This window comes from Enoplosus armatus, chromosome 16 (assembly GCF_043641665.1).
Source record: "Enoplosus armatus isolate fEnoArm2 chromosome 16, fEnoArm2.hap1, whole genome shotgun sequence".
NCBI lineage: Eukaryota > Metazoa > Chordata > Actinopteri > Centrarchiformes > Enoplosidae > Enoplosus > Enoplosus armatus.
Genome location: NC_092195.1, coordinates 14,183,858 through 14,199,979, shown reverse-complemented (window position 1 = coordinate 14,199,979; position 16,122 = coordinate 14,183,858). Strand labels below are relative to the sequence as shown.

Sequence of the window (16,122 nt, the reverse complement as noted above, 5' to 3'; positions counted from 1 at the left end):
TTGATAACGTTGTGAGATAACACAACAGACGTGAGAAGACTGAAAGTTATCTCTGGTTTTAGAGTAATGACACCTCACCTGTGGGTCACTTGCCTTCATAAATTAAAACAACTTAAAACTCTTGGCACCAAACAGAAGCAAGCGGTGATAGTGTCCTCCCCGAGAGTCAAGGAGAAGCAGGTGACGGACAGACATCAGCCTCGGATAACAGAGTGAGGAAGGTAAAGGAGAGGGCGATACGTAAGAAAAGGAGGGAAGGACGGAGGGGTGGTGTCAATTGCTCCTTTTTTCCTTCACATTAAGCGTCCTTGACACTGGTGTAATGATAGTACTCTTACTCTTTGTCTGTTTTTAGTGCTGCATTTACCTTAGATCTACACATGGCACAGACTGGGGTGCTCCTTACGGGTACGTAAGATGTTTATCCTCAACATGATCCTCGGCTTAACCTAATCTCCCCACTGGACCTTTCCTCCTAACCTTTTCACTCGAACCTGCCATAATAATCTAACCCCTTTTGGCGAAATGGAGTACTAAACTTCCAGACAAATTACCAAACTGCTGAAACCACAATCAAGCTCTTGCAGTTAAAAGATTCATTATGCTCAAAAAAAAATGCCCTCATTCAGTCATTCCAGCATCTGTGAGGAGGCTGGTTCCTCAGGGGTGAAGAGACAGTTTGATGCTTTGATCATTCCCGTTCAGAGCACACATCGCTGACACAAACACCCTCACATTTTGCTGTTCATGTTGTTGATTTATTGGGATCACAGAGAAGCTCTCAGGGGATCTCCAGCATTGAGATTCAAGACCTTTTATTCTAATCTGTTTTACAATGTTTGAACAACATCCACATCATCAAAAGACAACGGTGGAAAATGTACAGCAGGTGTGTCTCTTCGTACAACTTCTGATTCAGCGCCAAAAACTACAAACTGACCTCCCTTGAGTCCCTGGAGAGATATGGAAATGGCAGACCTCCAAAAATATACAACATAAGACAAAATGTAACCTTAGTCATCCCATATTTTATTGTTATCCTGGCGAACATCGGGCTGTGAGGAAGATCAGAGTGATTTCCAGCATATCTCTAAATTAAGAGTTCACATACCATGCCAAGTGTTTGAGTTACATTTAGAATACATAAAGAAAAATACGACTTGAATACAGTATAATATAGTTATCACTTCTCAGTTTTGTGTTCTGCCTCGTAGCACCAGGGGGCATTAGACCCTGAGGGAGAACAGGCCTACTTTTTAGCAACAGGAGTCTAAATTAACAATATCAAAAAAGAGAGAGGCTATGACAAGACTGACACTTTTTATGATGATATTTAAACCGTTTTTTTTCTTGTTTGCTTTATCATAAATCTGTAAATGATCCCCATTTGTAGACCTAAACAAGTTTGACATAAGACATCCATTTTACAAATCACATTAATTTGCAGGATTATTTTACAGATATTGGCCAAAATGAACAGGCTTGTTTAGCTCTAGTCTCAGTTCTTGTCATGAAAAACACTAACTATTGTAAATTTATGGTCCGTCAAGCACATTGCATCAGGGTGAATCACTCACTCTTCACAGTGCAGATAATACAGTGGAAACAACGCCCTCATTCACAGTAAAACAGAGGAGATCCTCAAGGGACAGTGGTTACAGACAACTAACAAGTATAAGAGCATAAATTAGAAATATGCTGCGAGCATAAACATTAAATAGCTGCTATTTGTTCATATCTTGATAAGTGGAATGATATGCTCTGTGCATGGATTCGACCAACCATCAATTTTGAGGAAAGAAGGGAATTCTTTGTGTTGGCATGTTGGTGCAGTGTACCAGCACGTCCACCAGAGGGAGAAAGAGAGCTACAAACAGATGAGTTTCACTCTGTATCAGACGCTCTTTCTGCATCAAGTTCACTTGGTAACAATAACAAAAAATATCACGTGTAGCTTTTGATAGAGCCACTTGGATAATTAAAACATCACATCTGTGTTTGAGTCTTGGTCCCAAGTTACATTTAATCATTAAAAGTGCCTCGCTGTCTGCGCTTTGCTTCCCCCTTGTTCACATGCAAAACAGCAGCCTTGATGTTTTGCATCAGCTGCACATCAAAGAAAAATAAAGACTGAAGAAGACATCCAGTTTCTAGACACAGAGTGAGCTGTAAATATTTTCTGATGATCAAATAAACATCATACAAATAAGACATAAAGTTGGGTCAAAGTGAGACTCGCCGAAAAGGGCAGATCAGTAGAAGTACACATTGATCAGAGGTGAGGTCTTGACTGATTTTTGGAAACACTTTGTCCATGTGGGCCCAGAGGGGTGTTTGGTTTGTATACCTAAGCTGGGCTGGGGTGGAGTCAGTGTATGCGAGGCACTGGGTGCAGCAGAGTCATGTGCTCGGCGCCGTTGAAAGGCAGACGCTGAGTGCAGTAGTGGTGCACTACCTCTGGGATGCTGGGGAACACGCAGCTGCTCTGGTCCAGGGTGTAGCCGTTTTCTTTGGTCTGGGCGACAATGATATGAACGCAGCCTTGGCTCGTCCTGAGTCACACAGAGGAGAGGAAAGGAGAGACAATAATTAACCAATTTTACCCCATTTTATTCTATTCTGGAGACGTGTCATGAAAACAGAATTTCTTTGTGTAATTAAAACGTGAATTACTGCTGTTAAATTTCATTTAGCACTATACAAGTTTGTTCATATTGATTTCACTTACTGGTATGCGTATTCAGTAATGTAAATTTAAAAAGTTAAAGGATGAAGCTAACATTACTCTATATTTTTCTTGTTGTCCACAAATCTCTTGAAAAGACCAAAACCAACAATGTGTTAGTTTGTCATTCCCAATGAAGATGTAAATAATTTAAAAGAGAAAACAAAAAGTCACAAATACATACTTTCATTTTTATAAAAGGCTAAATAATTTCCTTAAACAGCTGGGCACTGCAGTTTTTAGCAAACATTACTCAAACAGGAGTAAATAGTGAATTTGTTGGTGACTATTTTTAGCTGCGGATTGATACACATTTGTGCTGAGTATAAACTCAAAATAAACTCCATATTTATCGTGATCAAAGTTATGTTACCGAGTGCAACCGTGTGGTTTACTGATGTGTGAAATGTATTGCTCTGGTCTTTTAAAGGATTTGTTGAGAAAAAGAAAAATATTGAATATTAACAACCTTTAAAAAGTCACAACTTTCATACACCACAGTGTGTAATCAATAATTACTATTTCTTCCCTTGAGACACTACAGATGCACTTTCAGGCTACACTCACTTGAGGGCGATGGAGTACTTGCTGTTGTCCGATTCGCTGTTCCTGAGCAGGAAGCTGGCCTCTTTGCAGGACTGCAGCTGAAACTCTGCCTCCTGCCGAGTCACACAGCCATGGTACCAGCTGAGACAGAGGGTGGGAGCGAGGGGGATTACATTTCATCTGCTATTGATTAAGTGTCGAACCTCATTTCATGCAAAACCCCTAGGAAATGAGCATTACTGTTACGCAGCAATGAAGTGTATTAAAATTCTGGAGTGAGGTTTATTTCAAGAATAAGAAACATATGCAGACACATGACACACATAACATTTTAATTACTTTTAAAATAGTTTGAATATTACAGCATTAAATATCTAAGTTTTATGTATCTACAGGGAAATCCCGACATTGATTTTTGCCTCACCTCTGTTTTTCCAGGGGCAGCGAGGGGTCAACACAGCAAGCCTCAGTTTCAGGGTTGCTGCCGGGGGTGGAGGATGGCAACAGGGTCGGAGGGGAGGACCTCAGGATCTTCTGGGTCCAGCTTTTCTGCCTCAGATGCTGATGCTGCTGCGGCTGGGCTGGCGGATGTTGGGGCTGCCTGGTGAGTGTGGGGTGAGGTGTCTCATCTTTGGCAGGGCTGTCAAACTGTGCTGGGGGGAAGAAGAGTGACGAGAGAAGATATGAATTTATGTAAAGAAACAACTGACTCTATGCCTGAGCTTGAACTGGGTGCTGAAGTATACAGTAAATATATAGTCTTCAATAAGAAGGCAGCAGTTTGATGATTCATGCAAGATGTTATTCAGTATGCTGTTGGTTTAGGCAGCGTATAAAATATAAATGTGAGAGCAGGCCTGAGTTGTTTCTTGAGTAAATATACTTCATATTGATCCAAGGCAGAGAAGAGGCAGGGTTGGAACTGTATTATAATATTAATGTATTTAAGTGTTGCTATTTGAGGTATAAAGATAAGCATGAAAGGAAGAAACAGAAGCACAAATGTCCTCACTTTTCCTTTAGAAGTATTCCTTGTTCTTAGATATCATTGTGGATGTGGTGTAACAAACGTCTGATGTACCTGACAGAGTTCGAACAATATGCTCCTTCTTCCACTCCCAGGGCAGCTCGTACTCAGCAGGGGGACGAGGATCCAGCTCGGGCCGTGTGACTGCCGTCATGTCACCGTCACCGCTTCCCTCATATGGGACGTCGTATATCTGTAAGGGCACAGACTGACCTTCCTCCACCGGACCCTCACTCGCCTCCATCAGCACACACACCTTCAGCAGGTCCTTGGACCCCCGACGTCTAATCTCTGGCAGGTAGAAAACAAGGGATTAAAGATTAAAGACTGGAGTGATGTATGAGATCATCTGCAACAGCTGCAGGGAACACTACATCAGTGAACGGCAGGGACACTGGACAAGAGACTGAAAAAACAATGGAAGTAGTCAACATCAACATCAACTGACCAAAAACAGCCACAGCATGCCTGGGAAGGTCAGAGCCAGAGAGATATGGTTCACATCCGACAGACCATCCTTGAACTGAGAGAGGGACTACGATCCAACATACTCACAACCACCTGTTGTCACATGTGATGAAACCTGAGCCACCTCCACTTGTTGAAGGAAGGATATAAGAATGAACTTCCATGTGCAAAGACTAATGACAGGCTTTTTGTAATGGCTTTATCAATGGGTTGCCAGGTTGTGACAACCGCAATTGCTTGTGGTTGTCCTTTTTATATGGCAATCAGAATCAGAATCAGAAATACTTTATTGATCCCCGGGGGGAAATTAGACAAGGAGATGGGTGCACCATTACCGGCGGCACCGCAATAACGTGTCGATGCGTGGAGCAAGCCCCTTTTTCAGCTCCCGGTGCTAAAAATCCATTTAATATCTTGTCCCCTTTTCGAGGACATATCACATATTAAACTGATAAGAACAGATACTACACTTGATCTTAGCCACAAGGCAGAGAAGCGATGCTATAATATGCAATAATGCTGTTATGAATGTTGGTAATCCATTAAATGCTAAATAAGATGTAAATGAATAGATTTTGGTCCAGAAGATTAGTGTTTATACGGTCACATACGATTTTTGCTTCTCATACATATCTATATGCAACCCACCAAGAATGATCCTTACCGTTAACCTGTTTATATTTTTAGCATTGTGTATAATTTGGATTTGCACCTCACTGAAATTTTTATATTTTATATTTATATTATTTCATATATTTGCACTCATCATCATGTGGTATTAAGGGACATGTTTTTCCCCCTAAAATATAGAGTTAGATTCGGGTGATGTCAGCTGCTATATAGAGTGTTCATAATGCTGCCCTGCTCTCATGGCCTTGCTCATTGAGTCACAATGACATCAGACTCTTGCTTACTTCCTCAGTATGATTTAAGCCTCATAAATTGACTCAGTCACATCATCACATCCTCTGTAGACTTCTCTGAGGAGGCCTGGAAGTAGCACAGGCACTGATTGAAGTGAAAATCTACTAGAGAGCACTGCAATAAAACATGTTCACGTTCACAGCAGGCTATTGTTTAACCCTTTTGGTTAAAACAATGGAGTGATGGAATGAAAGGTCAGGAAAGCATGTGATTGGATGACCGGCCACCAGTCTTCCTAGATGCTGGGAAGTTTTGATAAATGGTCAGACAGGTCCATATAGGGGGTTACACAGAGCTGCGTCCGAGAGGAGGTGGGAGGGGGGCACTGAGGGCCAACTTCCTTTCTAGAGAATAGAACCAGGAAACAGAGACAGGAAAGAGGAAGCGGGGGCAGGAAACTGCACCCATTGTCCGAACGCAACACAGTTGCTATGGTAACCCCACGGGGTACAGAGAGCACTAGGGGAGCGAGTTCATGTTCCCACTGCTCGGCCTGCGGAGACTGAAAATGGGAATCCTGTCATTCACACAGGAGCTACGTGGTCGAACAGATTCAGTGAAAAACCACAGCTCTCACTGTAACAGCTGACAGCTACATGAGGTTCAGTGAGAGTATATATATCGATGAGGGTCTTACCAGTAATCATCTGCTGGGCGTCATAAGGCTCCATGTAACCATCGTTCTCCCCGACCCTCTCCGCCTCCCGTTGCTCTCTGGTCTTCTGGGCATCAAAGGGATCAGCGTAATCCTCAAGGATGATCACCTGGATCAAAAACAATTAGATACTTTTAACTCTGAAAAAAGCTAGAAAAGTTTTCAGAATGGCACCAAATAATACAGGTAGGTTGACAAAGAGAGCTAAAAGTAATTGATAAATGGTTGAATCGTCCAGCTTCTGCCACTCCATGTGGTAGTACTACGAATATCCAACCAGACATACTGAAAAAAGAGAAAGCAAAAGGACAATGGACAGTTCCAGGATCACTGTCTGGTTCAAAACAAATATTGTAACATTACCCACCTTTATATAATTAATAGTGTTAAATATCATCCACTTTAAAATAGGGCTGCAACTAACTAATTATAGATTCATCAGATTATTTTCTTGATTCATCAATTAATTGTTTTGTCTATAAAATGTCTGAAAATTGTGAAAAATGGCCATTTTATATTTTGCCAAATGTCCTGTTTGTCCAAACAACAGTCCAAAACCCAAAGATATTAATTTTACTGTCATATATGGTAAAGAAAGCCAGCAAATCAAAGCAAGTTTGGCTTTTTTGCATGAAAAATGACTGAAACAATTGTCAAAACAGTTGCCAATTAATTTTCCTTCGACTCATTTTTTCAGCTCTAGTTTGAAATCTGTTCAAATGAACACATGTGTAACATGATGGGTGGCGGCGTACGTCAGATACAAAAAAAAGATGGTAAACAGCTAACGCCCCATACGTCTTGTCTAAGGAGGCGCTCTTTATTGTTCTCTTCACATTCAAATCTCTCTGTTGACAACTTCTACTCTAATACATCACTCATGCCCGTCTGTCTTGTCATCTTATCAGTGCCATATAATTTCTTGTTTGTTTTAAATGCCACTGGACAAGACACAATGGTAGGCCGTAAAATGCAGTTGTCTCTCTCTAATCACTTCCAGTCGTATCCCCTCGCCAAAGTAATGTTGGTGTTTGAATGAAGTAGCAGATGTTGACGGGCTGAAACTCAGAGTTTTGTTAAGGTGTTTAGTTTAGAGAGGTTTAGTGGAACAGATGCAGACTACAACACAGATACAGAGACAGACACATTTTACTTACAGCATGTTACACCTTCACCTCCTGTTGTAATAACTTTATTTATTATTACTTTATTTATTTATATTTTAACAGGGAAACTAAGAGGTAGACATATAACACACAGTTACTCGACCAATCAAACCAAGTGGCTGCTGCAAACATGAATTTGAGATCAAGAATTCCCTGTGTGAAATACAAAACTCCCATTTTATGCTTCCTCTCTTTTATCTGTCTTTTTTCTCACCATCTCTCCACTATCACAATCCCTGACTTCTCCTGGGTTTTTTTTTCAAAGCCAAGCTGGAGGGGACTTGGGTTAGCGCCTGGGTGTCAAATAACACGACGCTTTTTATAACATGATAGCCTTCACCAGGGGGGCCTGCATCCAGTGAAAGAGAGGGGTGAGACGGAGGGAGGGGGAGGTGAGAGAAGGGGAATACTGAGCCAGATTACACACAGGAGAGGAAGGTAAGGCCTCATGTCTGACCACAGCTTTGTATTCAAGGCAGGGAGGGTGGGTGTAAGGGCGAGGGGTGGAAAGGAAGAGAACTAGAGATAGAAAGACATACTGGGAGGAGAGGACACAATGGGTATAGTGGAGACAAAGGGGAAGGAGAAACTGAAACAATAATATCAATTTTCAGAGCTTGGACTGGGTCATTGCTACTCCATTGTCAACAGTATTGATGACACCACATGTTATTTTTGCTGGAGTGTTATCCTGCTGCTGATTTTACTTAATGAAACTCAGAAGTAATAGCAACAAAATGTACTGAAGGTATCAAAAGTACTCATTGGGCGACAGAATTATCTTATTATGTTACAGTATCACAACATTATATTATCAGATTGTGATAACCAGTGGTGGAAGAAGTATTCAGATCTGTAATTTAAGTAAAAGTAGCAATACCACAACATAAAAATACTACAGTAACAGTACTCCTTATACAGTTTCATAATAATATAAATTGTATTAATGTGTTCATCACTTTAATGTTGCAGCTGGTAAAAGTGGAGCTATTTTAATTACTTTATATACTGCATCTGCGCTTAATCTAATCCATCATAAATTATTAGATGATTATATTTTGTATTAATAATCCTAATATGTATAAAGTAACAAGTAACTCCAACTGTCAAATAAAGTTTCGTAAAGTAATGGAGTAAAAAGTACAATTTTTCCCTCTGACATATAGTGGAGTGAAAATATAAAGTAGCTGAAAATGGAAATACTCAAAAGTTCCTCAAAATTGTACTCAAGTACAGTATTTGAGTAAATTTCACCAATGATGTTTACAGATGTATTGCCATGTAAGTAGCGATAGATTATGGCAGCTGATTGAGGTAAAGCTAATTCTAACCACTTTATATACGGTTTGGTAAAGTCATCCTGAACATTGTTTCATCTTCACACAAATGTAGTAGAGTAAAAAGCGCAATATTTACTTAATATAAACATAAAGTAGCATAACATGGAAATACTCAAAATTGTAGTATTTATATTACTTTCTAACACGATCCATGGGGAAACAAATCTACCTAAATCAGGTCCCTTGTTATGTCAGTAACAAAACAATACACGATTTTCAAGGATGAACACTCAAAATATAAATATATATATTAATATGTAATAAAATATATTCAGAATATATATTCTAAACATGACAAAAGTGAAATATTTGGTGCCACAGATATTTGCATGACATGTGACAGGGAGAAGAAAACTCAAGGAATTTGAGATTAAATTGAAGTTAAATTGGTGTGTTCGGGCTGAGGTTGTACTGGTTACTCACTGTTTCTGTCTTGCACTGGACTGGTTTCTCTGCTTCAGGTGCCACTGGACTGGTGATGATGGTGCCGCTGTTAAAGTTGGGGCTTTTGTCCTGCTTGTCCACTCTGATCAGCCGGTTGATGTACGAGTTGGCAGACGGAGAGCTTTTCAGAGGTCTGTGCTGCTCCTCAAACACCGGCTCCGCTTTGGAGTTCTTGCGACTTTTCCCGGACAGGAGGTTGTCCCAAACTTTTCCATCTTTCGGGGTGCTCACACCGTTTCTGCTCAGCTCTATGGTTAAGTTCTTTCGGTTTCTTCCGGACAGGAGAGACCCAACTCCTCCACCTCCTCCGCCTGTGCTGTCAGCAGAGGAGTTTTTGCGATGGCCCGTTTTGGAGCCTGTTGTTTTGGTACCAATGCTGGCCACCAGCCCGGTTTTATTGGCTCTTGGTTGTGAGCCTGATTCGGAGGCTGAGCGGATCCTGTCGGTACCGTTCTTCAGATTGATGGGGAACTCCTTGAACCACTTTGCCATTGTAACTCTGATGGAAACCAATAAACCTCTGTGCCTGCTCCGACACCTTTTAGCGCCATACACCAGGGCCCCAGAGACGCACCTTTAGAAATCACAGCCTTTCTAACAAAAGACTTCCGTTGCTTTATTCTAGGATAGAGCCTGTGTGGACTGCAGGATCTCCACACCTCACTTTAAAGCCTGTCATAAATGCTTTCAAAAGTAAATGGCTCTGTTCTTAAACCCCCAGCTTTAAAAAGTGTTTGGAAGTAAAAATGTACAGGATACATGCCTATTTGGCAAAGGGGGGAAAAAAGACCATTACTTTATCCCATTTGTGATTTTCTTACACCTGTTCCTTCTTCAGCTCAGAGTAAAAGTTTATTCCCTTTGCATGAAAAGATGTCTTCGGAGTGGGAAGACCCGAAAAAAGGCAAAGTTCTTCTTGCTTCTGATTTGTGGTCCCATTCCCAGAGTGGCTTATCTGGTCTTTCACAACCTTCTAGTGTCGCAATGAGGTCCCTGACTGCGCCTGGAGTACAGAGGGGAGGGGGTATCTGAAGTTAAGAGGCCGGACCGGGTGGGCGGTGATAAGCTTTTAATTGTAAACAGCATGGTAGAATAATCATTTTGGGAGTTTAGTATTCTAGTTTAGACTGACCTGTGCCTAGGTGACCTACCAAGGACAGGGACACCGTTATTATTCCTTGGCTTTATAATTAATGCAGCCTCTGTTTCAACTGTAATATACAATATAAAAATTATATACGAATCAAAATGGCTAAAAAAGCAGTGTATAGGCCTCCCAAAATGCTGGTATTTCTATAAACATTGATTATGTTCTGACGCATGAATAATAGGCTACCACAAACATAGGCAATGTACACTGTAGCCTACCTCCATTCATGCGAAAGTTTGTTCAGATAACGACTAAAAAACGAATTAAAGTTGACAGCTATATTAATATTTTGATGTTGGATGTTAATTCAATATTTATCATAATGTCATTTGATAATGTGCTTAATTGGCTGTCTAATTAATGTCCACCCCTTCTTTAATTGTACAGGGTATCGTTGGGAAATGGTCTGCTCTGAGCTGCTCCACATATACCAGTGAAAAGGTACGGCCCTAATTCTATAAATCAAAAGAAACACTGTGGACGACGGTGATGCTGGTAGTTTTTCAAAATATCACACTATAAGCTCATGTATTATACAATAGAACCTGTGTTTTAATGATTATCTGTAAAAATGCTTTTCATATTTATGAAGTATACTTATCGACACCCCCATTTTTGCGATGAGGTGTAACCGTCCATGGTGCGCGATACTCCTGCTTGTCCCTCTTTGTCCGGTGGCGATAGAAGGCCATGATAATTATAGCAAAATTTGCGTTTTTGAATGAATTATAGTTGAATGGTGGATCAACAAGCATACACCGAGTGAGGACTGGTTTGCTGGCAATGACACACCAGAGAGTTTCAATTTAAAGGACAGCAGAGCAAGCAACGGAGAAAGGGTACAGTTTGCTTCCAAGACAGTCTGCAAGATGGCTAGCTATCTTCAGTGGCATGCTAACGTTAGCTAGCAAGCTAATGTTAGCATAACTTAGTAAACAACAGTTTTCAAAACATGATCGATTGCTTTATCTTATAAATGCTGTGACAAGTGAAATTAAATGCACATTTTCACAACTGAATGTAGACAGTGAAATCACAGTTTCGGTTAATGTTCCGGTGTTGCGGCTACTGGGTGAAATCTCAACGCTGCTAGCTAGCCACATTGAGTAACGTGGCTATCTAGTTAGCCAAGGTAGTAACTAGCTTGCGTTAGCTAGCTGGTCGAGTTGTTTGCTACACATCTGTAAGTGATCATTTAGAGAGGGAGGTGGGGTGCTCTGTAACTTGCTTGTACTGGCAGTCAAGCCAGGTAGCAAGCAACCAGTTTCACTCCGCTCGTAGAAACTGGCTTGAAACAGGACGAACTTGTGCTATATAACGTGAACCAGCTCGGTTTTACCTGACGTTTATTTGGTGACCAAATCCCGGCGTGACAGACACCGTGGCGAAAGATTTGCAGCTGGAAAGGACTTTGCAGACCTGGGCCGGCGTTATAATATAATCTAGTTTCCAATACGTATTAGCTATTGCTGTGATGATAACCATTTTAGCGGTATTGACATGACCTGAAGGCAGATTCCACCTACTCGGCTCATAGCCTTCAAGACGTCGTCATTTTTAACTTTTTTTTTCTTGCATATGAACGGTGATATGCCACTTCACCGACAGTCATATTAGCAAATGGCTGCCGAATCGGGGAGACTACTGGCGGGACAAGGAAAACGGAAAGGTAGGAATTAATTTCACCCATCTCCCAATCAGATCGGAATCATCCATTACTGCGCTGCAATGGGCTGCACTGGTGCTGTTAGCAAATCCCTTCTCGCCTCCCCCATATGTAAACTTCACGACTGTCTCTCCGGTGGTGGCTGTTTCTCACAGAGTGGATCTGTGAACTGGGTTCATGTCTATCTTGCTATCAATGTATCTTCAACTCCGTTTCCTAGTTCTCATGTCTACGTCTTTTCCTGTCTCCCTCATTGACCTTACCTCTTCTGCCTCTGTTTGCGGCCTCTCTCCCTCTCGCCTGGGTCATTTGGTCTGCCTGGGTCATTTGCGATTCAAGGCTTCATAACCTTGGTGATGATAACGCCTGGATGTTCAGCATCTTGTCCCCATGCCAGTCTATGTCCCATCATTGAATCCATCCCTACTGTTGGACTTGAAAAAGAGGCCCTAGGTCTAAAAGCTGCTCCACTCTGTCACTAAGGGGTATTGGCCAATCCAAATGCGATGCTGCACTTGATTGGTGGTGGACCAATTGCATAGAGGCCTATTTTTGTTGTGGCTAATATTATATTTTCCCCTTTCCACCCCTTCCCTCCATATTTTACTATTTCAGCTTCACAGATGAAGAGCCCGGAGAAGAAGAAGGCAAGGAAATCCACCTCTCAGGTAATAATTGTTTTTGGAAATCTGATTACTTTAAAGGAAACATTCAGTGTGTTATAAGTGGACCTCAAAGACTACTAAAGATGAGCTTTAAAATTATCTTGTCTTGTAAAAACAACATTTATTCTGTATTTTCTTCTCCTTTGTCTTAGGCGGCAGGGTTCTCCCACCTCACTGAGTTTGCGCCCCCTCCAACCCCCATGGTGGACCACCTGGTTGCCTCCAACCCCTTTGACGATGACTTTGGGCCCCCATCCCGACCTAGTGGGACAGGTGGACCAGGTAGTGCTCCATTTCTTCCTAGTCCAGGCGGAGGAGGTGGGTATGGAGGTGGAAGCAGAATGGGCGGAGGCATGGGCTTCATGGGAGGCCCAGGAGGACCAGGCGGCGGCCAGCCTGGACGGAGGCCACCGTTCGGCCCTCCATCCAACGCTGGACCTCACCACCAGCTAGGCTTTGGAGGAATGCCTGGCTTTGGAGGTGGCGGTGGGGGTGGCAGTGGGGGAGGAGGAGGTGGTGGTGGGTTCCCCCCTGGCGGCCCTTCTCAGTTCAATATGCCACCAAACTTCAGTCCACCCATGCACCCCGGGCCAGGATTCAATCCCATGTTGTCTCCAGGGGCTATGGGAGGGCCCGGAGGAGGAGGGCCACCCCACCCTCGGTTTGGCATACCTCCACAGCAGCAGCATGGACAGGGTGGACACCCATTCAACAGCCCACCATTACCTGGTGGTGGAGGCCCCAGAGGGCCCCCACATGGCCCACTGCCTCCCATGGGAGGAGGCATGGGTCCAGGGATGAACATGATGGGTGGTGGCCCTGGAGGCAACATGGTGGGAGGGTTGCCAGGTATGCCCCCTCAAGGACAGTTCCCTCCCTCACAGGATGGCCCCTACCCTGGCCCCAGTCCACCAGGACCAGGCAACGAGGATGGAAAGAACTTTGGAGGAGGAGGGGCCCCGCCTGGGCCTCAGCAGCAGCAGCAGCAGCAGCAGCAACAACAGCAGCAGCAGCAACAGCTTAACCTAAATCCCAACGGCCCCCCTCCTAATAATGCTGCCCCTGGCCCTCCTCCTAACTCTGGCCCGCCACAGCCAGGGGGAGGCTTCCCTGGCCACTCTGACGTCCAGCAGCCCAACGCCAATACACCTGGTCAGCCTCCCTCAGCACCGCCTCAGCCTAACCCCAACTCTTCTCCTACTGGTCCCCTGAATGGGTCCGGCCAGCCCCAGCATCCACCACCCGGTCAGCTACAACCCCCCAGCAATACAAACACCCCCAACTCTAACAACTCTAGCCAGCAGCCGCAGCAACAATCCACACCACCTAACTCTGCCCCTGGCTCCACCCCTTACAACCAGCAGAACAACACTCCTGGTGCTGGTGGTCCCATGCCAAATGCAGCCCCCAATTCAGGTCAGAACAACATGACCAACAACAACGGAGGCAACACTCCTGGCAGCAACCCCAACCCCCCCTCTAACTCCACTTCCACCCCGAACACCCAGTCTCCCCTGCCCCCCGGCCCTGCTGCCCCCTCGACTGGGCCTGGTTCTGGCCCTGGAAAACTCGGTGGCCCCGGGATGGTCTTCCCTTGTGGCCTCTGTATGGCGGAGGTGCATGACGATCAGGACGCCATCCTGTGCGAGGCGTCGTGCCAACGCTGGTTCCACCGTGACTGCACAGGCCTGACAGAGCCGGCATATGGGCTGCTGACTCGAGAGAGCTCTGCTGTTTGGGCCTGTGACTTCTGCATCAAGACCAAGGACATCCAGGCTGTGTTTGTGCGCCAGGGATTAGGCCAGCTGGTGGCAGCTAATGAGAGTTGAGGAGTGGATGACAAAGGAGCAGCGTGGAGGTGCGACGCGTAAGGACAAATAAAGACATTCTTTGCTCTGATCTAATTGAATGACCTGTGTGTCATGTCAGCTACTTGCCCAACTGTCTCTTGACTAGCCCTTTACTTGTTCACTACACAGAGAAACACACTCATTGACATTCATGCTTCTATAGCACTTTGAGTGACTCTAGGCAAATGCCCCCCCCCCCCCCCCCCCCCCCCCAAAGGAGTCAAATCATGATGAATGTTAAACTATACAGTCCTTCAGACATCTAGCCTGCCAACCAGCAAAGCACTGACACCAACACACTACCTCACACACTTTGTGACTGACTGGCACGGAGGCTCCCGCACTGACTGACTGTGATTGACTCGCCACACTCATGCACCACATGAGGATATTTCAAACACACACACACACACACACACAAAAAACCCACGTTAGGCGGTGAAAGTAATGTTGAAATATTCCCCTGCTGTCTACTTATTTTCACGGCTTTAAACTAAAACAGAAATTTTAGGTTTAGACTTTTAAATTTACAAAATAATTACAAGAGTGCCTGAAAATCTAAAAGGGACTTTCATTCATTAATTGATCCACAACTTTATTCATCAAAATGCTTCATTCTAGCACTGCCCTATCACATTGTTAGCCTTTTTACTGCAAGCAAGTGGAAACAAAGTGGAAAAACACATCAGCCTATTGCAGTGTAAACTCTCAAGCATATTGTGAAACAAATAATTGTGGAAAAATATCAATTGTTTAGTTCTTTTTTCATTTCCCGCATACATACACACACCCTGTACTTCTTGTATCTTTCATTTTGTACCCAGTGCTGATAAATCCAAAGGAGACCCGGGCTGAGATTTCATCCACATCTCACAGAGAGAGGATCTTACCACCAAAATAGTTGTAAATATTAGGACGAAACATTTGTCTAGGACTCCCATCAGTGGTGAACATGCCAGAGAGTTGACCAATGAACAAAATAATAAGTTGAACTTCTGTGTCTTGGTTGTATACAGTATGACGTTTTGGTTTTATACAGTACATTTGAGTCAACAATTTCTTTTTATCTCTGCAGTACACATGAATTGTGAAATCAGTGCTTTTGGATGGTGTTGGCATAGCAAGTAGTGACATCATGTCATATCAGATGTGCATAGTCCTTTTTTAAAAAAAAAAAAAAAAAGAAAGAAAAAGAGGGGAGGGGGGGTTGCATGTGAACCAATGCAGTAACTGTCTGATCTGTTTGTTTATATTCTGGCCTCTGCGCTGCAACAGGCCTTGAAGTAGACCAAATAACTTAAGAGCGAAAAATACCCATTTTTCACATTTCTGTCACGGTATATGGTGTTTATAACTATTCTTCCTTCTCTCTTTCCTTATTTTACTTTGTTCAATGTCCAAGCTGCCTTTCTTTTCTTGCTCTCTCAGCTGTTCCTTTTTGATTTTGTACTGGTATTTGTGCTGTGCTCTTGCTCTGCTCTGGCACCTCCTGGTGG

General features: G+C 43.3%; 2 protein-coding genes and 1 non-coding gene across 3 annotated transcripts; 1 reads left to right on the top strand and 2 right to left on the bottom strand.

Annotated features, from left to right (window-relative positions):
• Positions 1–2,368: 2,368 nt before the first annotated feature.
• On the bottom strand, positions 2,369–9,787 carry LOC139298591 (SH2 domain-containing adapter protein E-like). The gene is made up of 6 exons (XM_070921253.1): positions 9,275–9,787; positions 6,328–6,454; positions 4,353–4,589; positions 3,696–3,924; positions 3,293–3,412; positions 2,369–2,552 (listed from the first exon to the last, which is right to left on the bottom strand). Exons 1-6 carry the CDS (start codon positions 9,785–9,787, stop codon positions 2,369–2,371), a joined length of 1,410 nt encoding a protein of 469 aa, XP_070777354.1.
• LOC139299495 (U2 spliceosomal RNA) lies at positions 5,085–5,266 on the bottom strand. Its single transcript, XR_011598783.1, has one exon. It is a non-coding gene; the product is annotated as a U2 spliceosomal RNA (small nuclear RNA).
• A 2,225-nt stretch (positions 9,788–12,012) lies between the features above and the next one.
• On the top strand, positions 12,013–14,645 carry pygo2 (pygopus homolog 2 (Drosophila)). The gene is made up of 3 exons (XM_070922185.1): positions 12,013–12,114; positions 12,727–12,779; positions 12,929–14,645. The coding sequence occupies exons 1-3, from the start codon at positions 12,066–12,068 to the stop codon at positions 14,603–14,605; spliced, it is 1,779 nt and encodes a 592-aa protein (XP_070778286.1). The 5' UTR covers positions 12,013–12,065; the 3' UTR covers positions 14,606–14,645.
• The last annotated feature ends 1,477 nt before the right edge of the window (positions 14,646–16,122 follow it).